Source organism: Mesoplodon densirostris, chromosome 8 (assembly GCF_025265405.1).
Source record: "Mesoplodon densirostris isolate mMesDen1 chromosome 8, mMesDen1 primary haplotype, whole genome shotgun sequence".
NCBI lineage: Eukaryota > Metazoa > Chordata > Mammalia > Artiodactyla > Ziphiidae > Mesoplodon > Mesoplodon densirostris.
The window spans coordinates 87,005,486-87,022,345 of record NC_082668.1 but is presented as its reverse complement, the minus strand read 5'-3'; the positions used below and the strand labels follow the sequence as shown (position 1 = coordinate 87,022,345).

Sequence of the window (16,860 nt, the reverse complement as noted above, 5' to 3'; positions counted from 1 at the left end):
CCAGGGCTCCCCTGGTGGCGCAGTGGTTGAGAGTCCGCCCGCCGATGCAGGGGACACGGGTTCGTGCCCCGGTCCGGGAAGATCCCACGTGCCGCGGAGCGGCTAGGCCCGTGAGCCGTGGCCGCTGAGAGCCTGCGCGTCCGGAGCCTGTGCTCCGCAACGGGAGAGGCCACAACAGTGAGAGGCCCGCGTACCGCAAAAAAAAAAAAGAAAGAGCCAGTGTTTGCAGCAGAGTAACCTTCTCAGACTGCTTCCTGCCCCTAAAAGTTTGGGGAGCTGAATGCTCTTTTCATTTTGTACTCTCTCTGTTTTAGTGTAACCTGGCAGTAATTTCACAGTACAAATGTCTAAAAAACTTTGTGGGTTTTCTTTGAATGTTGATGAGTTCATGTATTAGACAAGAGTCACGACCTCAAGATGCTTTGTCTACCTTGGGCTCCCTGTGACACTGGGGGACCACACCCTTAAGATTCTCAGAAACCTTATTATGTAATGCAGAGTTTCTGCAAGGTTTGCTCTTCAGAGCCTTAGAAAGCCTTAGGTCTGTTTGAAAGCGTCCAGGAGGCACCGCCTTGGGTCTTTCTGAAGTCTTAACAGAGTGTCACCCAGTCACACCCTGGATTTGATCTTTGCCTTGAAGCCCTGGCTGAGTTTGAGAACTGCTGGATGTCTGGAGAGGCTGGGGATGAGGAACCATTTTGTATTTAACGGTGTGTCCTTTTTGCTCATCTCTCTCTGCTCACGTTTTATCACAGGCCGCGAGCAGCACCCAGGTGTCACTTCGAGTACTCTGCCTGGAAGTCTCTTCAGCTAGATCATTAGGTCCATTTCTGTTCCCGCTTTACCGCAGATATCAGTGTTGCCAAACTCTGTCACTGCACAGCCGGGTCCTCCCATCCTCCAACATCCAGTAATATTCTCCTCACTTTCCTTTACGCCCTCACTGACCACCCTCTTAAAACAACAGTCCTTTCATTATCTTCCATTATCTTGCGTGTCAGGAATTCAGGAAGGGCTTGTTCTGATTTGGGCTCAGAGTGGAGCGGAAGCACTTTTGCTAGGAACCCAGGCCACCAAGGAAGCCAGTCTGACTGCCCCGGGGCTCCTGGGATTGTTGTTGCTTTAAGTCACGCAGTTTGAGTGTGATTAGTGATGTGTCAGTAGTTCCTGGAACCGATAACACTACTGTTTTCTTTCTGGCCTTTGTCACCCTGAAGTCCCGGTACGTCTGCTCTGCTTTCAGGAATCCAGATTTGATCATTCCCCTTCCCCGCCATGGCCACTGGAAAGCCTCTCTGCTTTTCCATTGTCTGAATTCTAAGCCCCCTGGCTTGGTTGACCACGGAGGGTGCAACTCACAGGCCAGAATTGTCCCACAGACACATCGTTTCTTAGGCTGTGCCGGAGAATTTTATTTGAACTTGATGTACGCTCGTTAACGTTAAAAACCTCCAGAGCATTCACATTCAAATCCACTTCTCGGGAAGAATCAGAAGATCTGGCAACACTAGGATACCGTCCTGTGGCAGCAGTCGGCTCATGCTGGGCACCACTCCCTTAGGGTGTGTGTGGTGGTGAGGAGGTTGGTCCTGTCCGGAGCTCCCACGTCCTCACTGGGTCTGCCTTCCATTTCCCACCTGGTTCCTGCAGGCCTTTGAAGTGGCCATTCTTATTGTACAAGTGCTCCACACAGCTTTCCAGCCTTATTCTTAGCTGTTTCCTTAAACCCAGCGCCTAGACCTGCCCCAGTCCCGTGTGACCCAGCCCTGGTACATGAGTCAGCAGAGCTCTATAAGTTCATACCTTCCCACTGGGTGGAGTAACTTCTCCACTTCCTCTGCCTGGTGAGTTACACAGATGGTCATCCTCTCTTCTGAGATTTCACAGCATTTGTATCTCTGTTGTAGCATTCACCTTTTCTTGAAATTATTAGCTTAAATGTCTGTCCACCTCTCTGGATTGTGAACTACTCCAGGATGTAGGCTTTTATTTTATTTGTCTTTTGTCTAGAACTTGTCACCAAGGTAGGTATTAAATAAGGCTTTGTTGACTGACTGAATAAATGATTCTCTGAAAAGGCTAAAGCTAGTTCTCTGCCCTGTAAGAGTATACAGTTCAGTATGTCACCTGTTAAATGTCACACAGAGTAGAATGATATAAAGGTGCAGGCAAAATACCAGTGAAGCTTCTTGGATTGGAAGAAAAGAGGTAAGTAGAGATTGTGGAAGGGCATATCAGGCCAAGATATGTATGTGATACATATGTAAAAAGGTAGAGTTGTGTAAGTATTTAATTTGTACAAGACCGGATTGTGGGTGTCTGATGGCATATGTTGGGAAATAAGTCTTGAAAACGTAATTTGGAGCAAGGGTATGGAGAGACTGGAATATTAAGGAATCTGAACTCATTCTGTAGGCGATAGTGAACTCTTATTGTTTTTTTTTCTTTTGGAGAAAGTTCTGATCTGTGACTCGTGGCAATATGAAGGATAAAATAGGCAAGAGTGTAGAGGCCAGAGGATTGATTAGCGGTTTGTTTTAATAGGAGAGACAGGAGATCAACGTTGAAGGGGACCTGATCTAGCACAATGGTAGCTGAGGAGGTAAAATCTGCAGAATATAGTGTTTGATAGATTTGGCTTGTGAGAAAGATGAAGTGTATTCATGATAATAGCACCTGTCATGTCTTGAGTGTTTATGTGCCAGGCATCATGTTAGGAACTTTATATGACTGTGCCCTTTGGCCAAAATGACAGGGGTGGGGGAGTTTCAGAGGTCTTTTTTTTTTTTAAACCGAAAATGGAATTTTATTTTAAATTGAAAAAATTTATAGGAAATATGTGCCTTGTTATCCAGTGAATGCTTCATGCAGAAACTTTATATGTATATACAAACACACACACACAGACATACATACCCATGCATTGTAGAAATAATACATTTATGTGTGTATTTCTGTTTCTTCTGGGATTAGTAGGTACAGACAGAAAGAAATGTCAGCTAGTCTGGTAGTTCTCCATCTTTCACATTTTACTTCTCCCAAATAATCTATCAAATAATCAAGGTTCCAAATTGTTATAAACAAAATGAATAATTTTTCAATGACATTTACGTTTACCACTGATCTGTTGTCATGTTAATATTTACAGGAAATTTGAGAACCTAGTTTCATGCTTTAACTAGAAGGATCTTTGTTTCCATTTTGCAGAAAAATCAATCAGGTATAAAATTTTGGATCCTGTTTGTAAAATTTATCATGCCTTCCTAAATACAAAGGAAGCTTGAAAATACTGTGATACTTTACTTTCCAAATCTAAAGATTAGAAAAAAATAGTTTTCTGGTCAGTTTGAACTTATGAACACTTACGGACATAGGTGAAATAACAGAATATCTACTCATAATAATTTATTAGTATAACTATATATAACTGTTAAATAACTTGCATAAAACATTTTTATTTAGAAATACACCATTTGTTCTCCTTTCTTACTTTGTATCAAGCAGTATTATTTAGGCTCTGACTTGCAGTGTTGGCAGTAACTATCATAAAACCAATTTTTGCATCATCTAACACAGTTTTTCAGAGGACACCCTTTTCACTTCTGTCTACATTAAAAAAATATATAGCCCTGTGTTTCCTCATGATGCTTTCATAAGAAATGTTATCCCAAGCCATATGTATCAGTTTGAGAAATGTTAAGTTTCCCCCCTGCCCCCATACTTATATTGGTATATGTTTGGTATATAAAAATCAGTTACTGTGTTGCTTTTAAAGGTGAGATTTGAGAGGCTTGTATAATAAAATTGAGATATTTGCCATTGCAAAGGAAAGTAGTTATTTCCAGGAATAACTACTAAGTTCTTGTGAAATGTTGTCAAATTTTTAAATATTGCCGTGAGCCGAGTCTTATGGTCAGTGGCATGCTTGTAAACCTTGAGAACTGCCACTTTGGCAGTAAGGGGGGAGTGCAAATCCTAATTTGTACTATTTTTCTATTTCCATTGTATAAATACTCTTACCCTGGCCAATTTTAAGTGACCATTGTGAAGTCAGGTGTCCTGTAAACTTTCTGAAATGCTAACAGTGGGCTCTCCTGAGCCAGCATGAGCCAGCTGCACCCCGGAAGCGTTAACTAAGACAGGCGACCCTGCAGAAGTGTCAGAGTGAGGCTGGGGTGGAGCATTAATAAATGGGCTGGAGATGGCGAGCTAGAAATTGATCAGATGTTCCTATCCAACAGAGCATTTGCAAAACAAGACTAAGAGATGAAGTCTCCAAGGTCATTGACTTCCATGGAGAGAGGGGGCTCTGGAGACTGTGTGTTTTAGGTCACTAGACAACGTCGTCTAGTGAGCCAAGAGCATGTAGTGGGCTAAGAGCAGCCATTTTTGTGTTAAAGACAGAGAACAGCGGGAGACAGAGCAGGACAAGAGAGGAGGAGGAGAAAGGTCACCAGCACAGGTTTGGGAAGAGTGTGAAACAACGGAAGAATGGATTTCAGCTGTGTCTGCAGGATAACATTATAGCAACAGAGAGAAGCGCTGAATCACACAATTGCGATGGTGTTAAATCTCGGGGAGAGAAAGCACGCAGTTTTCATGGCCAAATGGGGACAGATAACATTTTGTATGAGACTAAAGATTGAGGAAGTGAGGGCAGCAATCAGAGATGCTCTTTAGAAAGATGTTGACAGTGAGAGGGGTGAGTGATGGAGTGATGGAAGCAGCAGAAACTGAGCCCCCTCCCCGCCCTGTATGTGGGGAGAAGAAGTATAGGAGATACTTACACATGTTTGTGATGGACGTAGAGGATCCAGAGCCTGGCTGTTTGTGTCTTGAAGGAATGAATGAGTGAATGAATAAATGAGCACAGTAGGAGGCGTTGGTCCTGTAAAGGAAAAGGAATCCATTTTCCTTACACGCTGGAGGGAACGAGGCTCAGGGGGGTGAGGGTGTGAAAACTTTTCTTGGGAATAGAAAGTTGGGGTATAAGTTGGATGGCCTTGTTGCTCTCAGGGTCGCAGGTGAAGTTATTGGGGTGAGTGGGGTAGGGCGGGATGGGCACTCCCGTGAGCAGCGGCAGCAGGGGGTAGCCCTGGAGTCTGGGGTGGGACTTCCAGCGCCCTCACTCCCAGCTGCATGAGCTCGAGCCGGTTGTTTAAATTCCCCTGCGCCTCGGTTTTCCCTCTGAAAAAAAAGGGGAAGAAAGTGGTTCTCAGCTCCCAGGGCTACTGTGAAGGTTAAATTAGTTAATACGTTTCAAGTGCTCAGTCACTCTTGGTACATGAGTAACAGCTGGTATCAAGGGCTGGGGAGGCGGACTTAGACTAACAATGAGCACAACTTGTCAAACCTGAGGGACCATGTGAATCACCCGCGATCTTGCGAAAAGGAAGATTCTGATTTAGTGGGTCTGGGGTGGGGCCCAAGGTTCAGCATTTCTAGGTGATGCTGTTGCTGCTCACCTGGGGACCACGCTTTGAGTGGCAGTGTTGTAGCAGGACTGATGCCCCGATTAGGAGTGGTTCCCTGTGACATCACCAGGCAGTGTGCCTCCTCTCCATTGGCTCAGGCTGAGCCCAGGCTTTCCTCAGGTGTGGCGTGGCCAGGAATGGGCACGGGGCCGTGGGCTACTAACAAGTGCAGCCTCAAGAGCGTCAGCTGTGGGCTCCAGGCTTTATATGATACGGCAGAAGCCAGGCGGGGTTGATGGAAGAGGCGGAAGCAGACCGAGGGCCCGAGAGCACAGTAAGGCCAGGCAGTAGGCGTGGGACGGAGGGGCCCGAGAGCTGGTGGGCACAGGCGCCAATGTCAGAGTATAAGCTATGGGGACAGGAAAATACTTACTGCTGAAAACTTGGTGAGTCCAATTTTATTTTTTGATGTTTAATTTCTGATGATTTAGAAGGCTTTTTGTTTGCTTGGCCGTGCCTCAAGGACATTATAAACGGCAATTGATTAGAAACATGTTTTCTACTTCTGGTTATTAGAATGCCTGAGGAGAGAAAAGTTACTGGGTGTTGCTTTCTGCCATGTCCAGGGTGTCCTTGGTGGGCAGATGTGAGGTGGGTGGGCTCCCCATCTTGGGTTCGGGCTACATACAGTCAGGCACGTAGTTTGTCCAACAGGTGGAGGGGAAGTGGAGAACAGGATTCCCAGAGATGGGAAAACCATTCCAAGGAGACCCTGAAATTCCACTCCAGGGAGAAGTTATGTGGTAGTGGAAGTAGCTGGCCGGTGCCTTGGAAGAAAGTGCATGCAGTACTGAGATGAATTCTACTAAACTGTGGTCAGTATTTCTTTGGGTCACATTCCTCCTTTGTTCAGGAGTGTGTCAGAGAAACACACTTGCGCTTCTAACATATTTAACCCCTTGTATAGAAAGTGCTTCCGTTGGCCCTCTTGTACTCTCTTGTATACGTCCTTCCTCCTGTTCTGGTGTCTGGGGCCAGGTGGCAACCTGAGATATTGTGTGGAGATCCTGGGTCCTGATAGTTATAGACGGCTCCTGTTCGAAGGGGCGCCCCTGGGAAGATGAGTCCAGGAACAGATCCAGGGACTGTGTCCCTGGTGGCTGCCGTTCCCTCTCCCTGGCCTCCCCATCTCGGCTGTGCCTCTGACCTGACCCCATGGCCACAAGAACTGGCCGGGGAACCACACCATTTGTTCCCTCTATCTGTCTGGTGGAGCCTGACTTTTTGTGGGAATCAGGACTTCATTTCTTTAATGGATTTTCATAAAAATGCTGTTTCAAGGAAGAGAAGATAATATTACTTTCCTTGTCAGAGGTATGGTATAAGTAGAACTGCTCAATTGTGTTTTATGCCCAGTTTTGGGAATAAATGTTATTGCATGTAAAACTTGGTCTAACCTCGCTACTGCCAGCTCTGACCTGAGGAATTTGTGGGCTTATGAATAGCTCTAGCTGTCACTTAAATTGAGCTCATTTCTCTGAGAAGCACTGGGTTATTTTTTTAAATCGCCAACAGAGAAAAAATTTCATTCAACCACCTCTTGGCTTTACTCAGTGAGTGAGCCATTTAATAGAATAAGAGCGATGTAACAGGAATGCAATCAGAGTTCTGGGGGTGGGCAACCTCCACGCTCATCACTGTAGGGGATGGGGGAGGGTAGAAGCTTTTACGCATCTTTTTTTGAAGCATCTATTTTGTAGATGATTCTTCATTTCCTAAATAAAAACCCCATTTGTTTAAACCATGTGAAACTTACTTGCCTTGGCTCAAGACCTAAAAGCTTCCTGTCATCCCTACACACTCCCTACAAGGATGTAATTTTGTAAAATTGCTTTCTGGTCTCTTCCGCCGAGGTCAGTGTCGCATAAATACACTGTGAAACCTGGGTTTCAAATTATGCTGCGAGTTTTTTCCTTTCCAATAAACTGAGATAACAGTCTTAAGGCATAAATTTGTATTCTTATTCTTGCTACGCTTACACCAGTGTTTTATGCTACCTAGATGTTTGAGTGTTTGTTGTCTTAATTTCTACATTTATTTGTTTAATCAATATTTACTACTTAAAGGCCCATCCCACCATTTCTTTCAGTGGCTGAGGCTATAATCCTAGACATTTTGCTTTATCTTTCTCTCTTCCAGCAGATAAAACTCTAAGAGGAGGGACACAGTCAGGGTTATAAAATAGAATAGAAATAGAAGTTGGCCATTTTATTGTCTGTAGTTGGATCCCACTTGAAGAAACAAAATGGACAACTTTTGTAAACGTAGAGCGAGAGGAAAAAGCACATAAACTAAATTTTAGGGTGTGAAGCTGCACTATCTGACTCTGCAGAAAGAGAGGTTTCCCTGGTGTGATCTTTTGAATGAGTACTTGAAGAATACTAATTCATCAACCATGCTTGGGTTTTACAATCTGAGTGAAGGTAGAGTTTTTTTCTGTTCATGATCCACAATTTTACTTTTCTTCTCGCTTCTTAGTTAATAGTATGTTTTGTAGTAGATGTGGCTTTAAATGCTTTCTTTTAATGTAGTCATTAGCAGATTTTCCTCTGTATTGCTCTCGTCATGATTAGTGTTGCTAAGAAAATAATTAATTTTACTGTATATGTCAATAGAAAATCTTTTCTTTATCCATTTCTTTGTAGCTTTAAAATGAGCAGTCTGCTCTAAAAAATCCTGAAGTGCATTTCAGCATCTTTTCTACAGTACCTTGCCAATGTCTATAAGCATCATTAAAATCACTGTCATTAAATAGGTCTTTCCAATGACTCAAAACGCAAGTGGAAAAAATATCTTATGCCAAGCACAGAAGGAGTTTTTACTAAGTGCTAAGTGTTTTGAAGGTGCATTAGTGGAGAAAAAAGCTTTTTAAAAAAATTGAGCATAACCGTTTGCAATTATGTGTAAGAACCTTTTGCTTGTTTTTTAAGTTTCTATGTTGCAGCTCAAGACCAAGTGGTCAGGCTTACTTGTACAGGTTCCACATGGTAATGCCTTCAAATCAAACCCAACCCCAAGTCTGCATTGTTTATGACTTCACATTGATCCAACATGTGTAAATGATTACTTTACACCTAAATTCAGTGGTATTTCTCTTGGAACTCATGAACTTCCTGCGGTATAACTGGATAGTTTCTATTATGGAAAATAGTCTTTCTTCATGTCATACTCTTTCAAAGTCTTCACAAGACATTTTTAGACAGCTGGTTTTTCACAGTTACCATTCAGTGGCATAGGAAAACTTGCATTTGAATGGGAATCTGAAGGCTTTTTTTCTTGCCTTCATTTTGTTTTTACACCTGTGTGATATCTTGGGTCACTTTCTGGACCTTCGTTCTCCCATCTGTAAAGTGAGGGGGTTTGACTAGACAGTCTCCAAGGTCCCTTTCCACTTGTGATTTCTCTGAATCAGTGGACCACTGGTTGTTATGTTCACGTCATGTTCGCTTGCTACATTGCTTTGTTTAACCATGTCTCAGACCATTTTTTGCTCTGTTTTTTAAATTGAAGTAGAGTTGATTTACAATGTGCCAGTCTTTGCTGTACAGCAAAGTGACTCAGTTATACACACATATGCATTGTTTTTTCATATTCTTTTCCATTATGGTTTATCACAGGATACTGAATATAGTTCCCTGTGCTATACAGTAGGACCTTGTTGTGTATCCATTCTAAATGTAACAGTTTGCATCTACCAACCCCAAACTCCCAGTCCCTCCCTCTCCCTCCCCCTCTCCCCCAACCTTGGCAACCACAAGTCTGTTCTCTATGTGTGAGTCATCTCAGTCCATTTTTTAAAGCAAATTACTTTGGTCAGAGGCTCATTATTCTCAGTCATCCGCTCCTTTGAAAAGTTTTGCCTTTCCAACCACAGAGACACGTGGAAAGCATTCCCCGTGGACCACATCTCTACCCTAGCTCAGAAAAATATGAAATAATGGCAGAAAATTGTTATCATCTGTTTAGATCATCTGACATGGCTGCTGGTTATCTTGCTGTGTTCCTAGCAATTGCGAAAGGTGTGTTAAGAATAGTCTTGATGTTGTTTTGTTTTGCTCAAGTAGGTTGAGCAGGATCCTGGGAAAATAAGCATGATGTCAGGTTCTTAAAAAGAGCAAGGTGGCAACAGAAGGGTATTTGCTTTTTTGATATAGGTTGTAGATGGCTGATGCCCTAGACTAGTATGCTTCATTAGGCTGCCTGAGTCCATTGACTTCCCTTAGTCCTCAGTCTCTTGCTTGCATGCATTTCCTTAAGCAGTTTTGAAACCTACCATGTGGCCTTTCACGTGTAGTGATTCATACAGTGTTAACTGAAGCCAAAGTGAAAAATGGGCTTGATCCTTCATGGCTGACGTGTGTCGTACTCTTCCAAAATATTTTGCTCTACACACATAGAGTAAAACATTTCAAGAACTTAATATCTTTGGAAAGAGGATGAGTGTAGGAGTCTGGAGGCTGTGTAGTCTTTTGGGGTATTCACTGCTAGTTACCCCTGAATTCATAACCACTCAGGTTATTTTCAGGGTAAGCGTATGCTGTGTAACCCAAGTAGCTGCACCTGCGAACACTGGTCGTGTTCAGCTGGTGAAGAATTGGGTGGATTTGTTTTGGTGCAGGTGAGAAGAGTTCCGGGGTCAAGCGGTCACCTTCATAAAACCGAAGACGGTGACTGGGAGTGGAGTGACGACGAGATGGATGAAAAAAGTGAAGAAGGGAAAGCAGCTTTTTCGCAAGAAAAGGTAAATGACATTGATGATGATTTTCTAACCTGTGTCATTTTTATTTTTGTGTTTTTGGGGGCGTGTGTGTACTAATGAATATGTAATTGTTTTACAGTCACGAAGAGTAAAAGAAGAAAATCCAGAGGTGAGTGGTGGTTATTTATTTAGTTCTTTGCCTCGTCTCCCCCCCAGCCTCCTCCCACGAGTATCAGAGTCTGATCTCTTTGGGGAAGAACCTTCAAAATTTTGTTCTTGTGGTATAGGAAAAAAAAAAAAAAGGCACATAGGCTTTGCAGGTCTTGATACTGTCTGAGATACTTTGGAGCTGTGCATATTGGGGCAGATTACTTTACTCTCTGAGCCTCAGTTTCCTCCTTTGTCAAATGGGGGTGATCACAATACTTATAAAATTGCTGTGAGGATTGATAAAATCACATACATGAAGCACTCAGTGGGGTTCTTAGCACAAATTAGTTACTCACTTCATCTTAATTCTTAGAATTACTGTCACTTAGAAAACATAATAGGCATACAGGAAAATTTCTCCTAGATTTTTAGTTTACCATAAAGCAAGATATTAACATGGTTAGGAACTCTAGGTTGAATTTGTTGGTTTTGATTTTTAAATCTCCTGGGTGACTTAGTAGGCAAGGAACAGTCTTTCATCAGCCTCCCTTTGAGAACTGGTCATCTTTTGATTAACTTTACTTCCTCCACTGGTTAATTATTCTAATGACTAATGATGACTGTAGTTCAAAGGACTTCCTAATTCTCCTAGAGGAAGTTTAAACATACTTAAATAGCTCCAAGTATTTTACAAATCTAGTAATTAATGTGTACTTTGATAAATTCTCTTTAAGAAAACAGAAGACTTTGGGCTACAGATGATATCCATCCCAACTTTCTTTTTAAATTAGCAGACATTTCCTTTTAATTAAATAGAGTAAATCTTATCATTCTGCTTTAAGTGGCAATAACCAGCTGGACCATCTAAGAAGAGAGCATCAGAGCTACAAGCCACCCTTCCCCCTGTCATCCCCCCCACCCCGGCTCTGGTCTCTTTTCATTCTCATGCCTTCTTGAAGGGCCTTTCCTAGGGATTTTTCAGTCTGCCTGCCTCCTACTGGTAACTCTCCTTCAGATCCTGTTTCCTCCTATATTTATCATATGAATTAATCTCTCTATTTCATACATCAAACATGAGCTTTGATCAAGAAGTTAGAAGGATGGTGATGTGCTCCACAGTAGGACATGTTGGCTACACACATATCCTGCTGGATTTTTGGAATGATCTTAACCCATTATCATGAACTCTACCTTCTTCTTGCCCACTGTTTTATCTAGAGTGAAGTGCAGATCAAGGTTTTTCATCTATTTCTAAGAGTGACTCTAACTAAAAGTGTCAGTTCTCCTTAGAAATAGAACAAAATAACATGATTCAAGTAGCGTCATTGACTCAAAAATCATTCGTTATTGGTTCACTGCAGGACATTTTTGTTGGAAGATATTCACTGGAATCCTGCCTTACTAGTGTAGGCTGATGGGTGTAGATTTTTCCTCATGAGGATTTGTTAAGTTTATTTTGAGAATATCTTACTCTGTGCTTATTGTAATTGCTCTGATAACTGATCTGTTGTTTGGATAATAGTAGTATCTTTCTGGCAAATGTATTTTCTTCATAGACAGGAAAAAGAGTAGTGTATAGCATGCTGTCAGTTGTTCATCAAACATCCCTGTCAACCTTCTTGAGTGAAATTTGAAAGTCTTAGGCACTTTACTGTATCTAGACTCACTTGATTTCCCAGTGGCATATGTCTGTTCCCATACTGGCTTATAATTAAGGAAGCTTATAGATAAGCTTCTTATTTCTGTGGAAGGATACATTAGTTTGAATGTAAACACTCCGCCCAAACTTTAGGAATCACCAGCTCTATCTGCATTACACAGCTTCCCACGCCATTTTATTGTTTTTGGTTTTTTGGGGTATTTTTCGCAAGGCTGGCGTTTCAGCATCCTGAGCTGTGTTCAGAATCTCTTCAGTGTTGGTTCCTGTGTCCTTTCAGCTTTTGATTAAAGTAGCCCCCTGATTTACCAACCACACCAAGTCACTTTTTGGATGTGAAGCAAAAAATATTTTTTAATCTATTATAAAGGGAATTAAAATGATTGAATATGTAAATATTCAACAAACATAAAGATAAGTATATAAATTATATAAACATAAATTATATATATAAATATATATAAAATATAAATTATATATATAATGTATGTACTGTGTGCACTGTTTTAGTAGGTGTTGGGGATACATCAGTGAGAAAAACAGAGTGAAATCCCTGTCCTTGTGGAGCTTCCATTCCAATGGGAGTAGATAAATGATATCCAATAGCCTTCATAAGTAAGTAAGTTATGTGGTTTGTTACAATGGAATAGGAGTAATGGAAAGAAATAGAATAGGGTAGAGGGTGAGGTAGTGTGGTAGGGGTTTATAATTTTAAAAGGGTTAGTCTGGATAGGCCTTAGTGAGAGGCACATAAAGACTTGTAAAAGGGCTTCCCTGGTGGCGCAGTGGTTGAGAGTCCGCCTGCTGATGCAGGGGACACGGGTTCGTGCCCCGGTCCGGGAAGATCCCACATGCCGCAGAGCGGCTGGGCCAGTGAGCCATGGCCGCTGAGCCTGCGCATCCGGAGCCTGTGCTCTGCAACAGGAGAGGCCACAACAGTGAGAGGCCCGCGTACCGCAAAAAAAAAAAAAAAGACTTGTAAAAAGGTATGGGAGAATTAAATAGAAATAACTCTGAAGGACCACTTTTATCCTGCTACCGTTCTTACCCCTGTGACTGTCCTATCTTTCCAGAGGTTATCAGTTTGCCATGTTTTCTTCCAGACCTTTCCTGCTCGTTCACATACAAATATGTACTTAAAGAAATCTAGTATATCATTTAAAAAATATAAATGAGATTATAAAAACTATAAAATTTTTCATCTTGCCTTATATCTTGGAAATCTTTCCACAGTAGTTGCTATAGATCTGCCTCTTTATTTTTAACTGCTGAGGAGTATTACCTATCAAAATGGTTTATTTAGCCATTTCTTTCTTCTTAAGCATTTAGGTTGCTATTACAAACTGTATCCATTAACATTTTTTGTGTACACACTTTGAGGGGCGCACATATAAATAAAGCATAGGTACGTAGAACTGTGATTGACAGAATCTGCTGATTTGGGATTTTTATAGCTGTTATCAAAAGCTGTATCATGTTAAATATTGTATTTGTCAGTTACACCTCAAAGCTGGAAAAAAAGGCTGTATACAGTCTCAGACAGTGTACCTTATACCTTTAAACATCTTTTAAAGGGAAAAGATGTACTAAATGGCACCTTGAAATGCCAGTGTGTTTACTTCATAATAAGCTTTTCAATAATACTTATCATTTAAATTGCAGTTGAGTTATTATTATTATTATTTTTTTTGGTACGTGGGCCTCTCACTGTTGTGGCCTCTCCCGTTGCGGAGCACAGGCTCCCGACGCGCAGGCTCAGCGGCCATGGCTCACGGGCCTAGCCGCTCCGCAGCATGTGGGATCTTCCCGGACCGGGGCACGAACCTATGTCCCCTGCTTAGGCAGGCGGACTCTCAACCACTGCACCACCAGGGAAGCCCACAGTTGAGTTATTTACTTGACTATAAGCCACTAGGTGTCTGGGGATAGTATTTTTTTCATGTCCATGTTCCCTTAGCATCTAGTAGACATGCTATATGTATTTGTTGGTGACATGGAAACCTATGCACTGAAAATCAGACTCTAAACAAGTGCCTGAGTAGGTCTATCATATTTATAAGTAGGTAAGAAGTGGGGGAAGGATCAGAAGACATTTTATAATCGAGCTGAAGTTCAGAAAAAGTAGCCTTAGTAGTTCCACACTTAAGAGTGAGATGCTGCAATAAAGAAGGGGCATTTTAGAAATGCTTATTTTGTGAGGGGCTATTTGGCTTCCTGGGAAGTATAGGCAGAATGTCCAGGTTACAGCACTAGTTGGAGAAGACTGAGAAGGCCAGGGTGGGGTATTTGAGAGGGACATTTGGTAGATGTGCCTGGTACAGGACCATATTTGGAGATGAGAAATTCCGGTGTAAAAATGTAAAGTTCCAGAGTTACACTACTTGTCTAATGAGATTCGTAGCCAAACTTACTGGGAAATTGGTCCTAGTGTGTTCTTAACCTGGTTTTTAAGAAATAGCCTTGCAAAGTATTCATCACCTACTAGTAATTATTAATTTGTAATAAGGAAATAATTCATGCTAATTTCATTTATTTAGTATCTTATTTCACTTGGATGGTGGAAGCCAGTGGAGACTAAAGGTTAATAATATAACAATAATAATGAAGTTAGTTAATTGGACAAATGTGTAATCTGGGTCTGATTTCCCATGGAGCTGCGTTAGGCACTGTGGCATTGTGGGAATTATACAGAAGCACAGAAGAAGGCCTTCTCTCCAGAAGCTGCTCATCTCTTTGGGGGTAGGGCTTGGGAGTGGTATTTGCAAGGACAAATACCAAATAGGTGGTATTTCTTAGGTAGGGTTTCCTAGTTGATACAGCATCCGAGCTTATATAAAACCTTTCAACTATTATCTCATTATTGATTTTTTTTTTTGCTTTATAAAAAATTTTCATTGTTGTGGTTTGATCTTCTTTTTGACCAGTGATTTTGGAATCCTTTTGTCAGACTCCAAAATAATCAATACACGTCTTATAATTCTTTAAACAATTTTTATACCTTAATTTTTTATATAAAAGTAAAATTGACTTTATTTATTTTTTATTCTTTTTAAATTTATTTATTTTTGGCTGCATTGGGACTTCGTTGCTGCATGTGGACTTTCTCTAGTTGAAGCAAGCAGGGGCTACTCTTTGTTGCATTGTGTGGGCTTCTCATTGCGGTGTCTTCTCTTGTTGCAGATCACAGGCTATAGGCGCGTGAGCTTCAGTAGTTGTGGTGCATGCACTCAGTAGTCATGGCTCGCAGGCTCTAGAGCGCAGGCTCAGTAGTTGTGATGCACAGGCTTAGTTGCTCCATGGTGTGTGGGATCTTCCCGGACCAGGGCTCAAACCTGTGTCCCCTGCATTGGCAGGGGACTGCACCACCAGGGAAGCCCTGACTTTATGTTTAAATTCACACTTTCTTTTGATTTCATTTAAGTGAGGAGGACATTTTCCAAGGCTTCTATTAAGGAAAAACTTGATTTATAGTAGCCCTTCTCTTAGGGGTCATGAAAACATGGTTTGCAATCATGGCTCCACATCAGAAAAACCAAAAGCTTTAAAAATGCGGATCCCTAGACCGAGCAAATCAAATTGTGATTCAGTGGTTTGGGGTGATGTCCAAGGCAACTCTGATTTTTAAAAAGCTGTTCATGTGATTCTGATACATGACTAGGATGAAGGACCCACTGACTAGGAAAACCACACTAGTCGCTCTGAATCCAAAAGTGCAGACTGGAATCCAGGAAGATTGAGTTCTGCAAATACCTGAAGATTTGTTTTAAATATCTGCCTATCAGAAGTCTAAAAAAAAAAAAAACAATCCCCAAAACAAGCAAACAAACAAAAAACCCCAAAAAACGACTAAGACATTTCAGAAATCCCTTGGAAAAGTTGTCCTTATTTAATCAAGTGTAATGGTGCCAGGTGGGAAGGTTTGATGACAGAAGCCCTGTAGGGCCCATGACAGGTATATTGAAGAATTTTGTTGTAGAGTCTAGGCTAGGTTAATTGTTTCCCAACTCTGATATTTTGTTCTGAGGAGAAAATACATTTGGTGTGGATTTAGGTTGAGTGAATTTTACCAGAGCTTAGACACAATGTGAAAGCTAAATTCATTGCATATGTTACTCAGTGCTATTGCTGGATGATTGTTAAAACTGCCTTTAGCTTTTTGAAATTATTTCTGATGACATTGTGTTTTCTAGACGCCTGTCAGCTCTCATGTTGTCATACCCATTTGTAGTTGGAGGCAAAGATTTGATTTCTCCCTCCAAATTGATTGTACCGGATCACAGACGGCTTTTGCTTGATGCTTTTATGATGTCACTTTCTAAAAGGTGTTCTTATTGCAGGTGACTGGCTTTCCAACTAGTTGTGGTTAAACTTAGAATCTCCTGTATTTCTGAAAATAAACCTTTTGTTTTGGAGTAATTTTAGGTTTACAGAAAATTTGCAAAGATAGTGTACTCTGTAGGGTTCCCGTACATTCTTCATCCATGCTCTTTTACCGTTAATTTCTTTCGTAACCCTGACATGTTTGTCACAACTAAAAACCATCAGTGTTCCATTACTATCCGCTACATCTCAGATTGTATTTGTATTTCATTCGTTTGTCCACTAACATCCTTCTTCTGTCCCAGGATCTAATCCAGGATAACACATTGCATTTAGCTACAGTATTTTTTTTTTTTTTTTTTGGCAGTACGCGGGCCTCTCACTGTTGTGGCCTCTCCTGTTGCGGAGCACAGGCTCCAGACGCGCAGGCTTAGCGGCCATGGCTCATGGGCCCAGCCGCTCCGCGGCATGTGGGATCTTCCCAGACCGGGGCATGATCCTGTGTCCCCTGCATCGGCAGGTGGACTCTCAACCACTGTGCCACCAGGGAAGCCCCCTCG

At 41.7% G+C, this 16,860-nt stretch overlaps 1 protein-coding gene across 1 annotated transcript in view; it reads left to right on the top strand.

The window, feature by feature from the left end:
* Nucleotides 1-16,860, top strand: part of STK39 (serine/threonine kinase 39) — a 323,719-nt gene that overhangs the window by 179,931 nt on the left and 126,928 nt on the right. The window contains exons 11-12 of the mRNA XM_060106877.1: nt 10,093-10,215; nt 10,313-10,342. Coding sequence (XP_059962860.1) covers nt 10,093-10,215; nt 10,313-10,342 — 153 coding nt within the window. The remainder of the gene's footprint in view (nt 1-10,092; nt 10,216-10,312; nt 10,343-16,860) is intronic.